This window comes from Lissotriton helveticus, chromosome 2_1 (genome assembly GCF_964261635.1).
Source record: "Lissotriton helveticus chromosome 2_1, aLisHel1.1, whole genome shotgun sequence".
Taxonomy (NCBI): domain Eukaryota; kingdom Metazoa; phylum Chordata; class Amphibia; order Caudata; family Salamandridae; genus Lissotriton; species Lissotriton helveticus.
The window spans coordinates 109614534-109631473 of record NC_136059.1 but is presented as its reverse complement, the minus strand read 5'-3'; the positions used below and the strand labels follow the sequence as shown (position 1 = coordinate 109631473).

Genomic DNA, 16940 nt, shown 5'->3' with positions numbered 1-16940 from the left:
AGCCACCATTTTAGGACGCTGGGACTTGGCCCCTGTGCCATACAAAACTAATAAAAACAAGGAATAGAGGGCACTCCCTGCTGTCAAAATATATATATATATATAAATATATTTTTGCAGAACTGAGGTACTATTGAGAGGATCAGCATGATCCCTGTATAATTTCATTAAGAATGACTCTGATAAGAGGGGGCAGAGCATTGGAGGAGCTGCGAGACCATGTGGTTTAACCAGCAAAGGGATCTAAGACGGATAAATAGGGTTAGGAACAGGACCTGCCACAATTTTAAAGTAACTAGAAACTCACTTGAAGAAACAATGATTAAGGTGACGTTCTAGTTAGGTGTGGTTATTATACCTTACTTTACATTTAAAAAAAAGCTGAGAAATTCACTTAAATTCCAAAGAGTGATGTTATAGTTAGGTGAAACGGTCTGTAATAATGTTACATTTTAAGTCCAAAAATGCACAGAAACTAACCAGTTATAATTAACTGAAGTAACTATAAACCACGCCCTTGTCATGCTCTGCTTATTAGCACACATATTACATCACTCATGCCACATTATATGAACAACATCAATGTGACATCTGAAATGACATAATTGATGACAAGACTGCTTGGCAGGGGCACAAGTTATAGTTACTTCAGGTAACTATAACTGGAAACCAGTGAAATTACTCAAGGCTGGGAGCGGTGTGGTTCTGTCTCAACAGAAGAGTCTTGCAATATAGTTTGAAATTATTTTGAGTTTTTGAACTATTTTTTTGGGGCACTAATGTAGAGTATATTACAATTATCCTTTGTAGGCACCACCAGACCTGTTGTAAGTTCAGTTCTGTGGTTTAGTTGTAATACCTCAGGATGCTGAGGAAGGTTCTACCTTTGTATAGCAAGAAATAGAACCCATCTCAGCATCGTGAGATTTTAAGTAGGTGTTTGCCACTGCATTAATGTGCTCCCTGCCTGAATCAGACATCAGAGGCCAACCACATTCTCTGGTATTTTATGTTCATGCAGGCGTTGGAGCAATTTTTTCAGCCTTTTTCATCACAAGCTTAAAAAACTGGTTAGGAAAACAATCAAACATCTTTCGTGGGTTGATGACAAGGCATTCCTCGTGAAAAGGTCACACGGCTGGATGACCCTGAACTTGTATTCCACACAAGCACCACAGAGCTACCTTGAATTGGGTTATGCCAAAAATGCCAAAATGAAGTTTTTAAAGTACACGTTGTGCTTGTTACCCTGTATCCAGCATTTTCCACACTGGCAAAAGGATAAGGTGGACTCCCTCTATCGGTTATGTGGTTCAGAGCCAGAGGATATGCTGCATTTGTTATGCTCCTGTGACAAACTGTTGGAAGAACGAAAACAACTGCTAAAATCCATCTTAATCTGCGTGGGATACGCTCACAAGGACAAGCAGTTCCTGCCTGCTTTGCACCCCATGATCCACAGCTGAACTGTAGCCTTGTGAAGTTTATGAAGGTGGTGGAAAGGAAAATGCCAAGACTTGATTCCTAATTGCCTTTTAGATGGTATTATGTATGTATGTATAAACCATTTTATAGCGTGCTCTATTACTTGGGAGTATCCTGGCGCGGTGGAGAAAGGCAGAGAAAGACAGAGAGGGAACCAACTTATGCCGCACCGGTAAACAGATGAGTTTATATTATAATACAAAACTGTATTTACTTCAACTTAAGGTCGTTAAAAAGTATACATTTTTATTATTTTAAAAAGAAAAGAAAAATTGTGATTTATGATATACTGTTTTTACAAAACTATATCTATTTGCACTAAAGGTCGCTAAAAAGTATACATTTTAATACTTTTAAAAAGATACGAAAAATTGTGATATATGATATACTGGTTTTACCAATGCATGAAGATCTAGTTTTAAATCTTGATGTTTGTACTGCAATGGTTTTAATTAACTATGCAAATAAAAGTTACTTACTTACTCATCACATCAGGGTCAATTGTGCTATCTGGGATTCTTAATTCCATTTTCAGACTGTTCTGGTTCAAGAACAGCCAGTTCTTGAAAGTAAGACAAATGCACTTCACAAGCTGAAGCTTCAGATGGTACATTTTATGTGGAAAATATAAAAATGCCCAGAGAGCAGAATGCTGCTGGCTAAAAAGCCTGACCTGGTTGAAGGTGTAAATAAGGACAAGGGGCAGCAAGGCAGCACTACAGTCACATGTCAGGGTCATCTCTGAAAGAGGGGCAGACCTGGAGCACAGTGAATCAGATGTCTGCATTACCTCTAAAAGACTGGAAGGACTAAGGAATAGCTGCCATATGCCTGGATCAACTGCAAAAAAGGTGAGAGTCAGTCACATCACAAATTTGTCTTTTAAACACTCACGTTGACTCAGAGATTCACATCTTGGGCTGGTTGCCATAGAATATGGGTCATAAAGCAAGGAATATTATGGAGAGCTTGTCTTTGGTAACTGCCACAGAGGATCTTCCCTGATGACAGACATGTTAAGGGGCTACCAGGTTATGAGTTGTAGCAGAGCTTTATGAGCAGTCCACTCCCTTTGGAGAGGTGTCTGGCAACCGTTTCATGTTTGATTGGCTCCTTGACTTTTGTTCAGTTTGTTCACTGTTGTTGGGTCCTTCACCTTTGCTTTCCTTACCTTCCTTCCTGAATTCTGTCCTGCAATCTGGATTACAAGTGGTGCAGTTTGCTTATCGGTTGCCTGAAGCCTTGACTCTTGGATTATCATTTGGTTGTGTTTGCTGAACGGTTGCCGGAGCTCTTTCTTGCCTCTAGATTATGTATTAATATTGGATGCTCTGCTTGTTTTTCCCCTCATTCTCACTTAATTCCATGTTTGCTATAGATTCGGGATTCCATCGTTGCTGTTATCAGCTTTCTTCGTTTGTGGTTAGGTAAACAGTGGCACATCATAAGAAGCTGGTAAGCATACTCACCAATTCCTCTCTTTCTCAAAGTATTTTAGTATTTATACAACATAGTAAAACTTTATGCATGGGTTTAGCCATGTATGAAAAGACACAAGCCGCCTCTCATACAATAACAATTTTATGAACAATGCCTAATGCCAATAAACAATCCAGAATAGAGCAACACTAAAGAGCACAGGTTTATTCCATGTACACGGAACAAATGCTTTAGGCAACAAACACCATGTGGGACATCCTGGATTAGGGACCAAGTATCAGGTTAGAACCACATCACAAAGATAGTCCACCTTCAAAGGTAGATAAAGTTAGGAACGTGTGCACAAAATGCTTGTGGTCCTGTGGAATTTAGGAAACAGTCCGCTTGGGACAGCTCTGAGACTGCTGGTGGATAGTGAATCAAGGCCACCTGCAGTCATCTTTACCTCAATAAAGAATCTAACACAAGCACAGTTAATGCTTCAAGGCTTTGATAGGAAGCCTCCCAGTAGTGCAGTCTTCAGTTCAGCTTCCTTGCAACAAGTGTCCTCAGATCATTTTAAAGCCCCTGAACCTTCTGTTGGTCGTGATTTGGGTGGAATGTTGGTCACATAGAAGCATCGGTATACAACACCCACCCTAAGTGGACTGATGGAAAAGGGATTGAGGACCAGTGTCAGACTGAAAATGACAGAGGTTCTTGTGGTCTAGAACTCCTAAAGGATTCTTGATGCCAGCAGGAAGCCATGACACAAATAAATCAAATCCCCAGAGCAAATGGCACATTGTGGTACAGTATCTCTCCAAGTTACACCATTTAAAAGCAACAATTCTGTCCAATTCAGTGTGATGAAAAAGGAAAAGACAGTAAACCTGTCACGTCTCAAGTCTAAAGATGGGCACGCAGTAGTCAGTGAAGCAAGTTACCAAAAGCATCACTGTTTGTTAAACATTGGGTGCCATTAATTTATTATGGTACTTCCCAGCAGCAATGCTTCACGTTGACGCTGGGATGTCATATCTGAAACGAATGATACCAAAGTTTGACACCTTTCCCATAAATGATGGATATATTTGGCTATTGCCTTTCTGAAATCCCACACTCTCATACAGCTTATGAGCTGCATACTGTACCACAGATGTATCCAAGATCACTGCTGTGCAGCCACGTTCCCGCGCAAACCCAATGACTGTTCTGCAGAGAGCTTTGCCAATTCCTTGTCCTCGACACTTGCTCCCCACTGACATACGTCTTAGCTCCAGCGTGTTTTCACCATTGGGTATTTGGGGTGGCTGGGCAGCAACCATCCCAACAATTTCCTCTTCAGATTCTGCCACCCAAAAGCAGGCACCTTCCCTTTTCATGTAAGACTCCTGTATGTCTAGCAGGTCTTCCTTACAACACTGCTGGACGTATCCTTGAAATTCAAAGTCTAGGTAAAGACGGCCAGCTACAATTGAGATGACTAGAGCTGTGATGGCTAGGAGGTAAGATTTAAATATAACAAAGAAAGCCAGGAGCACTCCAAGCAGGAACATTTGGATCTGAGGGCGCTTCAGTATAAATCTGCGAGTGGCTGGAGAATGCTCAAGCATTCCAGCAGTAAACATGGAGCGCACCGCCTCATAGTCAGTGTCCTTGTATTCCCGAATAATGTAGCCAGCCATGGTACAGTAGTTCAAATCTGGAAGTTCCTAAAAAGTAAATGATAAAGTAGTAGATGAGTGTTTGAAAACTGTACCAAAGGCATCATTTTACCAAAATTATAGTGATCACATGAACAAGGCATCATAGTTCTTTAACCGCTTGTTGACATTCCAGAAAGTTAACTTAAATGACCCTTGACCTCCATTATTAAATAGAAAGAGACCACTCAGTCTTGTTCATAAGCAGGGAGGGGTGTAGGAAGGGTTGCGGATGGTGTCACTGAATGTGTTAGACAAGTTTGGGGCGGTGTCAAACTTTTGTACTCCCCACAGTAAGTCCTAACTGTCCCTCCTGGGTCACTGGAGCGTATGTGAACAGGAAAACCCTGATGGAAAGGGACTAGAATGGAAAAAATAGTTTTTGGTGTCTGGACAATGACCCAGAAACCCAATATACTCTTAATGTGGGCAGAGAGATTGAGGGATTGAGCAAATTGGTAGAGATTTGAAGAATGCAGACCTTCTCGATTATGGGTAGGATTTCTGTCGCAAAGATGATTTAACTGCCCCAATGCCTGTATATGTCTCAGAATACACTTTTCCCCATTCCTGCGGACACATTTTGATGGCTGAAAAGCATTGGTGTGGGCTAGAAAGAGGAGCCACATAAAACTGGATACGCAGAAGCTCCCATGTGCGGAGGGGGGGATTGGGCCTCCCTGAACTTTTCTTATACTACACGGCATCACTGTTACACCATATAGTACACTGGATCGATGAAGGCCCCAAATCTGAAAAGATACTGGGCCTGATTTAGATCTTGGCGGACGGGTTAATCTATCACAACGGTGATGGACATCCTGTCTGCTGACCTATAAATCCCATAGGATATAATGGGATTTAAATTTCAGCGGATGGTATATCTTTTACCGTTGTGATGGACTAACACATCCGCCAAGATCTAAACTAGGCCCACTGTTAGCAGGCAGATATGATGAACTGGTTATATAGGAATGGGGGTCTGGAGGGGCTGCAGAATAGTGGCATAGGGTGGTGATAAGGGTTCTTTAGAGGCCACCGTTCACAATGGAAATGAAATGGTTAGAGGGGAGATGCCTCAAAGTTGGGGACTTATTCCTCAATAACAAATTTCTGATATTGAAACAGGCATAGGGGAAATTGTGAGCGGGGAAGTGTAGGAAATCAGGTTATTAGTTGAGACGGGTGGAAGCCTCACTCAGAGCAACCATAATCCTTGTCGGGGAGAACTAAAAAATTCACTAAATTAACCTGTGCTTAACCCTCTGTTAGCCAAGCACAAAACTAAATTCACTAAATTAACCTGTGCTTAACCCTCTGTTAGCCAAGCACAAAACAGTCATGTTTACATTAGAGGCAATGCAGCAAACAAACAATAAGAAAGTGACAACACTACACAAGAAAAATGCCAAACCAATTTAGACATATAGAGTAATTCTGAATAATGAAATGATACCAGAAATATTAATTTTCAAAGTTTTAAGGCAATATAGAGTCTAAAAGCACAAAGCACCACTCACAATCATCTGGTCGTGCTAGAGGGTGGACTACAGGCCAATTGTGATTGAGCACAGGCTGGCTACAGGGACCAGGTTAATTGTGCTGAAAATGTGATCTTCTCAAAGTCTTGCACAAAGAGTTCTGTTTGTTGTGAAGAAGGCCACGAAAAGCAGGGAGAGCTTCGCGGATGGTCATTGATGTAGCTAGAACAGCAAGCCAGGGGCGCCAGCTGTCGTCGCTGTAGCAGAAAGAGCTGGTAAAGCATAGCGGATTGTTATTGCTGAAGGTTTGTGTTTGCGACGACTGCAGGATGTTGTTGGTGTAACGCGAAGTGCAGATCTCGAGTTACCAGACGTTGTTGGCAGTCAATGTAATGGACCTTTGCATTGGAGGTCATGGTGTGAAGAGCTTAAAATGTCAGGATTTCACCTTCTTTCACAGGAGTTCAACCAATGCCAGCCAAGGGTCTAGGACCTGGGGAAACCCAGCTTGGTGGTTAGGAACACACTCCAGCAAAGGCCGGCAGGCTCAGGCATGTCCTGTTGCAGGTCCAGAACAGCATATCAGCTGGGCAGTTGGAGGGAGGCCTCTGAAGTTGTTGTGGCCCTTAAAATCACTCAGGTAACTTGCAATGCAGGGAGCACGTCCAAACTTCCTTCTAAGAGGGCAGGGCAGGCCCCAAGCAGCAGGGCAGTCCTCTGGTGAACAAGACAGACCGTGAGATTTCGGGAGGACCTCGGGGAGGAATGCGGGGGGGGGGGGGCAAGGAAGTCCTTTCTCTGTTATGTCCACAAGTCTATGAGTGTAGTTGATAAGTGGCTTAAGAGGTCCAATATGTATACCTGGTGCCAATCTTTGAAGTATACTACTCCTACATCTGGTTCTGGAAAATTCTACTCTTACCCTGTCAAGACTCCTAGAAGCCAGGGGTGACAAAACGCTAGTGGCAGGTTCCTTTGTGTATGCAGGAGGCCAAATCCCTTCTAAATGTAAGTGGGGCTGGGGCTGGGTCCAGCTCCATCTCCAGCCATCCTAGCAGGATGGCCCATCCTAGCAGGATGGCCCATCCTATCCATGCCTAATCCCACTTTGTGTCACTGCCTGGAAGGAATACACAAACCTCATCAGCAGACCTATTCACAGTCATGTGACACAGGATACTCTCAGAAGGGAAAAGTGGTTAGAACAAGAATAGGACAACTATATAAAATTAACATTTTCAAAATATGTGACTCAAAATCTAACTTTATTGTTAAAGAGGATTTCAAATTACAATTCATTTAAGTCTAAACTGCACATTTCTACCTGCTCCCGATCAAATATTTTTTCCCATAGTAAACGTAATAAGATAACCCAGGGTTAGTCATTGGGAGAGATAGGCCTTACAGCCTTAAAGTAGTGAAAAAAAACTTTAGGAGTTTTTGACTGTCAGGACATGTAAAACTTAAACACACATTCTACTTTCTAAATACAATGAACTCTGCCCTATAAGCCTTTATAGCCTACCTTAGCGGTGACTTATATGTATTAAAAAGGAAAGTCTAAGATTTATTTTGCCAGGTTGAAAAGTTAATTTATAACTGCACTCAAGGCTGCAGTGACAGGCCTGAGATTTTTTAAAAGGCAACTTTAGAGAGTGGCACAATGAGTGCTCTAGGCCCACTAGTTAGCATTTAAGTTACAGTCCCGAGTACATGTGGTACCTTTTATTAGGAACTTACAAGTAAATTAAATGTGGAAATTCGGTGTCTGCATATTGTACCATGTTTTAGGGAGCCTGCACAAACACTTAGTAGTATCCTGCTTGCAATGTGGTTCATGCTCTGCCAGTGAGATTCCCTCTGAATGATGTAATATGGAATGTTGAGAGTGGTAGTTTACAGTTGGAGAAGGGCTGAGTAGCATGCTGGCTGCTCCTGGTGTGGGCTGTATAACTGATCTTGTAACTAACCTGAATAAATTCTCTTGAACCACATCTACATGCGTGGACCAGATTACCACAACTTTATGGCGACGAGGATGGGCAGAACAATTACCTTGATTGCAGACACTGTAGGAACAGCTTGAACAGACGTTTTGAGACACTGCACGCAGAAACAAACGCTGTAGGGACAGCAGGCAGAGACTTGAGTTGCGTAGAGAGTGGAACTGGCACTTTTGCGTAGAGGGCGACCAGTGGGAGGTCACTGGTGGGGCTGATGTGTGCCAGTAGTTGAGGAAGTGCAGCTGTAGACAGAGGAGTTGCTTTAGCATGAGAGTAGGTACTCCAGACTTGAATTTGAAGGTCTTGAAAAGTAAATACACATGGTTCTTTGAAGAGTTTGTGGCCATAAAATTGTAGTAATCACTCCACGCAGGTAGATGTGGTTCAAGAGGATTTATCCATGATCAGTAATACAACCCCACCAGGAGCAGCCAGCAAAGCGCTCAGCCCTTCTCCAACTGTAGATTTCATACACCAACATTCTATGTTACATCATATCTAAAGGGTTCCACTGGTGGATCAGTGGATGACATGAAAAGCATAATAACACATATACTACACACTTTACCATTGGTTAGAAGGGAAAACATGTTGTAATGCAAGAATAGATTCCGCATCAGAAGGCAGAAATCTGTGGGGGACCCTGCAAAAAGGGCCAGGTCCAACAGGAAGGGACAGTTCCTCCATTATGCTAGATTAGTCCTCACAACAAATAAAAAATGTGCCCATTGCTCCCTGAAGCCCATGCAGAACATGCTGTTGTGCAGCAATTATTGGACTAGGAAGGTTTAAATAATAAATAAATAAATACTTTATCCCCCCCCCTTTATTTGGGGTGACCTTTTGCCCGCCTGGGACACCCACATCTTTATTTTTTGTGGGGGTGCAGGGGAGCCAAAAGACCCCTAGGGCCCGGCCCTGGAAGTAGCCCCAACTGGGGTGCCATGGAGCCCATCTGGGGGCACACCACAGCATAATTTATGATGGGGACTTCAGGGTAAGGTCCTGGGCCCCCTTGGCTCCGTCTGCTCCCAGCAAGCGGTGCCATAAACCACTCAGATGGTGGCAATATTAGCAATTTTTTAAATTTGTTTTATAATAGTGAGGTTTCATGGTGGCCACATGGTGAATCCCACAGTATGTTTTACATTAGGGGTAGCGGAGGGAGCCCTGAGTCGTCCTTCAGCCTTGCCGGCAACCCTGTCTGTACCCATTCCAGATATGGCATAGCACAGCTCCTATGCCGTGGGAGGAGTTTTCTTTATCTCCCACTGGGATGGAACAATTACGTTTTCCTGCTGGAGAGAGAGAGAGGACAGGGAAATGTATGTGCTCCCACCTGGTGGGAGCACATACCAGTTCCCTGCCTGTGCTCTCATGGGCAGGGACACCACACTGTTCTGAGGGCTGGGGTTTCCCAGGGCCAGAAAATGGCTCAGGGAAGGGAATGAGCGCACCCCGACCACTTCAAAAGAAGATTTGTACCTGGTGGTGGGGACACCGGGGCATGATATAGGCTCGGGAAGTGAGCTCTTCCCCCTCCCTATTTAATGACATGCGGCCCTGGGAGTTGGGGTCCCCCGGGCCATAAAAGGCATCAGGAAGGTGTGCCACATGCCACCACCCCAAAATAATTACAAAATATGTGGCCCTGGCCCCCCAGAGGTGTTTTTTAAGCACTTTAAAAATATCCTTTACTGCGGATTTGCAGATCCACCACAAATTAATAGTAAAATTACAAAAATAAAATGCCTGCCATCACATCATTGTTGATGCGTTCGATTAGCTTTCTTTTAGAGGACGTGCATGTATATGCTGTTGAGTGTTGCCCGGCAGTGGTAACCTGCTTTTTATTATTCTAAAACTATTTTAAAACTTGGGACTCACCTATTTGGCTGCTGGGGGGTAACTACGAGCATTTTCCTCATTCTACGTATCCCGCTCTCCTTGATTGGCCGGGCCGTCTGTGCGAGCGGTCCCGCCATCTTGGAGTTAGCGGTCTAGTTGTTGGGGGCTGGATCTGATTTAAATCGATGCTGACGCGAGTGTGCAGCGGCAAGCCCGTCTGCGCCCGTCCGCACCAAGGACACGCCCAGTGCCAGCCATGCTGTTCCTGGTTTCGGGGATGTGGGCATTGACAATGGGCACCGTCTGCTCCGTTATTCTAGTGCTGAACTTCGCCACATTGATGTAGTGGTTTATGGTAAGGGGGCCTTTTGCTTTGATGAGTCGTCCTTGCCTTTGTCTGATTTCCTGTGGGCTCCTAAATGTGAGATCGCTACCGAAGCATAAGGTGGAAATTCAATTGCTGCTGGAAGCTCATGAACTTTAAGTGCTGTTCATGACAGAAACCTGGACCTGCTCTGATTGTGAGGTTGATCCTGGCCTGGCGTGCCCCCCTGGCTACAAGATTTTCCATAAACCAAGACTTACGGGGAGGGGTGGGGGGGTTGGGCTGATTTATAGGGACACCTTAAAAGTAGCTACTATAGACATTGATATGGTCCCGGGATTTGAACATTTAGGTTTTGTCATTAAGGATGTTTTTGGCCAGGCTCTAACGGGGATCATTTGCTATAGACTACTGGGGGGCCTTTAGTATACAGCAGCAGCAGCAGCTGCTGCTGGAGACCTTTACTAATATGGCCGTTAATCACTGTAGATTGGTGATTTTAGGTGATTTTAATCTGTGGCTAAATGGCCCCCTTGATGGGGGTTATGCTAACATCCTTCAGTCCTGTGAAGGACTTGGTCTCTTTCAGCAAGTGTCTAAAGTCACTCATAGTGATGGGCATCTCTTGGACTTAATTTTTTCAGAGGTTAATCATTTGTTCATTGGGGAAGTTTTACCTTTGGTTTGGACAGATCACTTCCTGATTAAATTCTATGTGAACTTTGCTATGCAAGTGCCTCGGGCAGCTGACCCCCGGTGTGAATATATGAGCAGAGACTGGAAGGCTCTTTTATGTAAAAGGGGACTAGACCAGTTGTTCCTGGTTGAAGATTGTTTCTCCTGTGATCTTCAAGTTGAGGAGAATTATTCTGCTCTCTGTTCAAAAATCACGTTGGCCCTGGATTCTCTAGTCCCTTTAAAGAAACATCGTAAGAGGGGCAGACCCTCGGCCCCGTGGTTTAATGAGAGTTTGAAAAATCTGAAACTTGATTGTAAACATGCTGAGAGGAGATGGAGACATGGCTATCATGAGGAGGATAAGCGCACCTGGAAAATCAAGATGGGGGCTATAAGAATCTGGTGGCCTCTTGATTTGAGTGTACCACCCCAGCCCAAAGACTCGGTGAAGAACTTAGGGGTTAGATGGGACTCTAACCTCTCTTTTCAACAACAAGTACACACAGTCTCTGCAGCATGCTTTGCCAAAATCAGGATGGTGAAAAAATGTATAAATTTTTTACATAACAACACCAGGAAGATCATAGTCCAGGCGTTGATCACCTCACATCTGGACTATGCCAATGGCTGGTACATCGGACTGTCTGCTGGTCTATGCCATCGACTCCAGACAGTCCAGAATGCTGCATTACGACTGGTTGGTGGCATCCCCCTACGTGAGCACATTTCGCCCCACCGCCGAAGACTTCATTGGCTACCCATACAAAAAAGGGCAGAATTTAAAGCACTGGTACTGGCCCATCGTGCAATGAGGGGCAAGGGTTCTGCCCACCTTTCCACCTGCCTCACCCCCTACAGTAGTACCAGGTCTCTTCGTTCTACCTCCAAAAATCTCCTCACCACTCCCAGATTCAAAAAAACCCGCTCAGGCGGAAAAACCTTCCAAGTATGCACCGCGGCCCTCTGGAACAAGCTACCAAACTCTATCCGGATGATCCAGGAAGAACCCCCATTCCGGAAAGCTTTAAAAACTTACCTGTTCTGTTAAAGAGCCCCTTTTCATATAACATCTAACTCAGCTCAAGATCGCACAGTAGCGCCGGGACACCCCGTTGGGGTAACTGTGCGCTATAACAAAATACACAAAATAAATAAATAAATAAATAAATAAGAAGGCGATCAATAAGGCTAAGGCGGAACATTTTTCCACTCTGATCCTCAATGCTCCTAATAGTTCTAGAAGCATTTTCAACATCTTGAACCGCTTGACTAACCCTGAATGTGCCAAGAATGTGACACCCCCCTCCCAAGAACTATGCGAGAACCTGGCTAGGTTCTTTCATGATAAGCTTAAAAATATCATTGATGATTTGGGTGGGGTCCTTCCCTCAATCTGAGGCGGGAGATGCCATGATGGTGGGCACTATGGGAACAGGTGTGGAGACGGTGGGGGTTAATTTAGAAGGTGGTCTGGTTCACCACCAATTTCTGCCCCTTGAAGCAGAGGACTTTTATGGACTAGCGTGTGGGATTCCCTCTGGATCTCTCTTAGATGCGCTGCCCTATAAAATCTGGAAAGAGTCAAGGCCGAGCTATTTCCTACACTCCATCAGATTTGTAATCAGTCGCTTACTGAATGGAAGCAAGCTGTGGTGACACCCTTGCTAAAAAAGCCTTGCTTTGACCCGGACTGCTCTAAAAATGATAGGCCCATTGTAATAATCCAAGGAAAATTGTCTCTTTTGAAGATTTATTTACCAGCACAGCATATGATCCTTGTACAGCAGTATCCAAGTTACAACTGACAGGCAGTACAGAATGATGAATGAGCAAAGCTCTGTTCAGAATATGGAATGTATACAGAAACATAACATGTCACATGCATTTAAAGAGGCAGGCATAAAAAGGTTAAATAATAATAAAATTATAACAGAATATAACACCCATCTCTCTCTTGCCCTTTCCTGCTAAAATTTTGGAACGTGTAGTTAGCAGCACTCTCTCCAAATTTTTGGAACAACATAACTTATTGGAGGAGGTCCAGTTTGGTTTTCGGCCGTCCCATGGTACTGAGACGGCCTTGGTGACCATGATGGACGAACTTAGGAGGTGGTCAGACAGGGTCAGTCAGCAGTACTTATTCTGCTTGACCTGTCGGCCGCCTTCGACACGGTCAACCATGGAATCCTGCCGAGAAGGTTGAGAGAGGTGGGGGTAACAGGGTGTGCTATGAAATGGTTCCTGTCTTTTTTACTGGACAGACAGCAAGCAGTGTCTCTCTCCCCCTATCAATCTGCATTTACCAAAACCACGCATGGTGTACCGCAGGGCTCGGCCATCAGTCCCATTTTATTTAATATCTACATGAAACCACTAATGATGGTCATCAAAAAGCATAATAATAACATCATGAATTATGCTGATGACAGGCAGTTGATTCTCTCTCTTGAGGGAGATCAGTCAAACTAATCGGAAGTGTTTCATAGCTGTTTGCGGGACATGGCGTTGTGGTTGTGGGAAAACTTGATGCAATTTAATGCTGACAAGACGGAGGTGCTCTACTATACTACGGAAAGGCTTCCCTCCAGGCTGCCCAGTAATTTCTGGCCCATGGACACCCCGACTCCCATTCAGCCTGTAAGACTGTCCGTAACCTGGGTGTGATCTTTCACAGTAAACTAACTTTGGAAGCGCAGGTGACAAAAACAGTGGGCTGCTGTCTGACCATTATTAGATCGCTGAGGAAGATTTTTCCTCTGCTCCCCCCTGTGGCTCACACATTATTAGCACGCAGTACTATTCTCAGTAGATTAGATTACTGCATTGCCTTGTTGCTTGAGTCTCCTAACTTTCTACTTGATAGGCTGCAGAGGATCCAGTCAACGCCAGCCAAATTAGTGCTTGCCTGGCCCAGAAGGTCTTCTTCCTCCTTGGCTTTGGCTGAATTGCATTGGCTTCCACTGACGTGAGTCCCGTGCTCTCCATGCCACTGGAATCAAGCTATCCTGGCTGATGACGGCTGATAGCCAGAAACCAGTCCTAGGATGCTTGATTCCGGTCCAGGAAAGACATGGCTTGGCTGTTAGGCTGGACTGTTCCCATGAGGCACAGGGTCAAGACTGATTTGCATGTGGCCATGTCTGAACTGGGGTGGGGTGGTGTGGTGAGCAAAATAACGATGGATTAAACCCAGATCTGGTACTGGAGGTGAATGTTTTGCCATTGCGCAACATTCCGTCCATCAATTGTTATTTTTGCAATTGGCTTCCACTGAGACAAAGAGTCCAGTTTAAATATCTCTGCCTAGTGTTCAAAGCCCTGAATGGGTTGGGGCCCGTGTCCTTTCAAAATAAATTTGAATGGTAGTTCCCCACGAGAACTCTGCGCTCCTTGGGGGTAAAGTTAGTAAAGGTACCTAGATTCAGGAAAGTGAGATCAGGTGGCAGATCCTTTGAGGTGTCAGCTGCGAAGCTCTCAAATGCTTTGCCCCTGGAACTTAGACACGTTAGCGATCTCCTGCTTTTTAGAAAGAGGCTAAAAACATGTCTGTTTCCGTAGATTTAGACGGTTGTCTGTAGCGTGGCCCTATACTTGCTATGTCTCTGAAAGTGCTAGCTCCGGGATGCCTGCCAGGTGACAGTGCACTCTAGAAATATAATAAATAAATAAATGTGGTAGCAGCCATCCAGAACTTATCTACAGATCTCTCATCTCCGTAGATCTTTCACTTTGTGAAATATACAACGTTTTTTAGCCTAAATTTCGCAAAACTACTCAATGGAAATACACCAGCTCAAAAAGGCATGCTTTCTGGACCAAGAGCTCACTTTCTGCCAAATTTAGTGTAACTCCATTCAGCCATTTTGGCAATGACTGTGTCTAATTTTCTTATGGCAAAATGAATATCTTATCGGTTGGTGAAGGTTGGAACTCCACGGCAAGAAGTGCACGTCTGGCGTCAAAGTTAAAGGAAAACAATTATACAGTAGAATAAATAAATAAATAAATAAATATTCAAAAGAGACAATTTTCCTTGGATTATTACAAATTTTGGCGATGAGGACAACTTTACTCCAGCCATTTTCAGCACAGGAGCGGAGTTTGGACCCATTACTGCATTTTTCAACAATTTGGAAGGAATTTGGACTTTTACTGCCTTTATTCATTTAAAAGGAACTTGTCTGTTTATTCTATTGCAAGGAATATTCTTTCTACGAGGATTTCTTTTTTCCAGAGATTTTTATGTGTTTTGAACTCCTTTTACCTTGTATGCATCATTTGAATTGCCTTTTACCTGCTCTTCGACGGACGCTGCCTCTCCGGAGCTTTCCATACGTCATAGGTGCTCGTCAGTGTCTTGGTGACTATTTGCTCACGCTGACAACGTTCACGTCATCACGCTGAGTTGGGAAGTTACACTACTGTTGCTTGGTAACCAATGGTTTGTGCTGACGACACTTGCATCATCACGCTTGGTTGTGCGTGGTCTCACTTGGAGGTTATTTGATGCTGACGGAAGCGTGTCAAGTCCTTCTTTTATTTCTACTAGCAGTGTGTGACATCATCCCGCTCGCATTGTGTTTGAGCGTTACTTGGCAACTGTTGGACCCGGCCTCATGGCGTGGCCCTACCCCTCCCGCATGGCGGGCCCAGGACGACATCGGCCCTCCACCCAGCATCGGGCAGCCCTTTTGCCCGACACTGCACGCCCCAACCTTGCTGGTACGGCCACCATCCCGGACCCCCACTACCGACCTGGCTCCAGCGTGGGCCCCTCACGACCTAAGCACGAGGCTGCGCCCGACTCCATCTTGGGCCCACCACGTCACGACCACGTGGCCTCGTCCCCGGCCTCAGCACAGCCCAGACATCAAGGCACCAAGATCCACCCAGGTGGTCGAGTGGCCACTCGACAGATCCCGGAGAGAAGGGTGTTTCGATGGCCCTCCAGCCGTCCCCGGACGCCTGGTTTCGATCGCCCTCCGGCCTCCCTGGGCGCTGGCTCCACCCCCCTGCTGGGTGTCTGGACACCATCATCCCGGCCCCTCTGACCCCCAGGCGCGAGGGTCCGGACATCAAAGGACTCCAGTCCTATATCTGGGCCAGCCCCGGAGTAGGACGGCAGTTGTATCCTGGACTGGAGAGCCCTGCTGACGCTGTCACGGCCGACCCCAGAAGAACTCATTTCCTGTAACCTGAAGAGATCTTGAGAGCCTGCTGGCGCTGCCGCGGCCCACCTTTGCCGAACCATATTGAGAGCCTGCTGGCGCTGCCGCGGCCCACCTTTGCCGAACCATCTTGAGAGCCTGCTGGCGCTGCTGCGGCCCACCCTTGCCGAACCACCTTGAGAGCCTGCTGGCGCTGCCGCGGCCCACCTTTGCCGAACCATCTTGCGAGCCTGCTGGCGCTGCGGCGGCCCACCGTTGCCGAACCATCTTGAGAGCCTGCTGGCGCTGCCGCGGCCCACCTTTGCCGAACCATCTTGAGAGCCTGCTGGCGCTGCCGCGGCCCACCTTTGCCGAACCATCTTGAGAGCCTGCTGGCGCTGCCGCGGCTCACCCTCTCGGAACCCCCGGCTCGAGGATTGAGAGCTGTGCGCAAGGTATCCCTTCCTACTCCCCAACCGAGACTGTCCCGCTACCCTGATCCCCTCTTGCGAGACTTTACAGACCCCTCGGTCTGCTTGTACATATCGCTGAGAACCAGCAACCTTTATTTCCTGATAAAGCTTACGAACTCGACCTCTGGTGTGGTGTCCATTTGTAGTGTGTGGTTACTCGGCTGTGCGATCCTAGGAGAGGGCCCTCACCCAGGAGGCCTCTCATTAACGCTCGGCTACTTCTTAACGGAGAGGTGGACCTAGGGGTGGTCAGTCAGACATCTTCTGCCTCCCCCGGGGTCGCCTTTCTAACAGCAACCATTAACACCGGAACATTTCTCAGGAAGACGCGAACATTTTCGTTTCTTTTTGTGAAGCGCTTGCATATTTGGTTGC

At 45.6% G+C, this 16940-nt stretch overlaps 1 protein-coding gene across 2 annotated transcripts in view; it reads right to left on the bottom strand.

The window, feature by feature from the left end:
* Positions 1–3047: 3047 nt before the first annotated feature.
* The window catches only part of LOC144817772 (putative N-acetyltransferase camello), a 43471-nt gene continuing 29578 nt past the window's right edge, over positions 3048–16940 (bottom strand). For both annotated transcript variants that reach the window (XM_078674572.1, XM_078674573.1), the window contains one exon: positions 3048–4619. In XM_078674572.1, the coding sequence (XP_078530698.1) occupies positions 3921–4619 (699 nt within the window). In that variant the 3' untranslated portion in view covers positions 3048–3920. The remainder of the gene's footprint in view (positions 4620–16940) is intronic.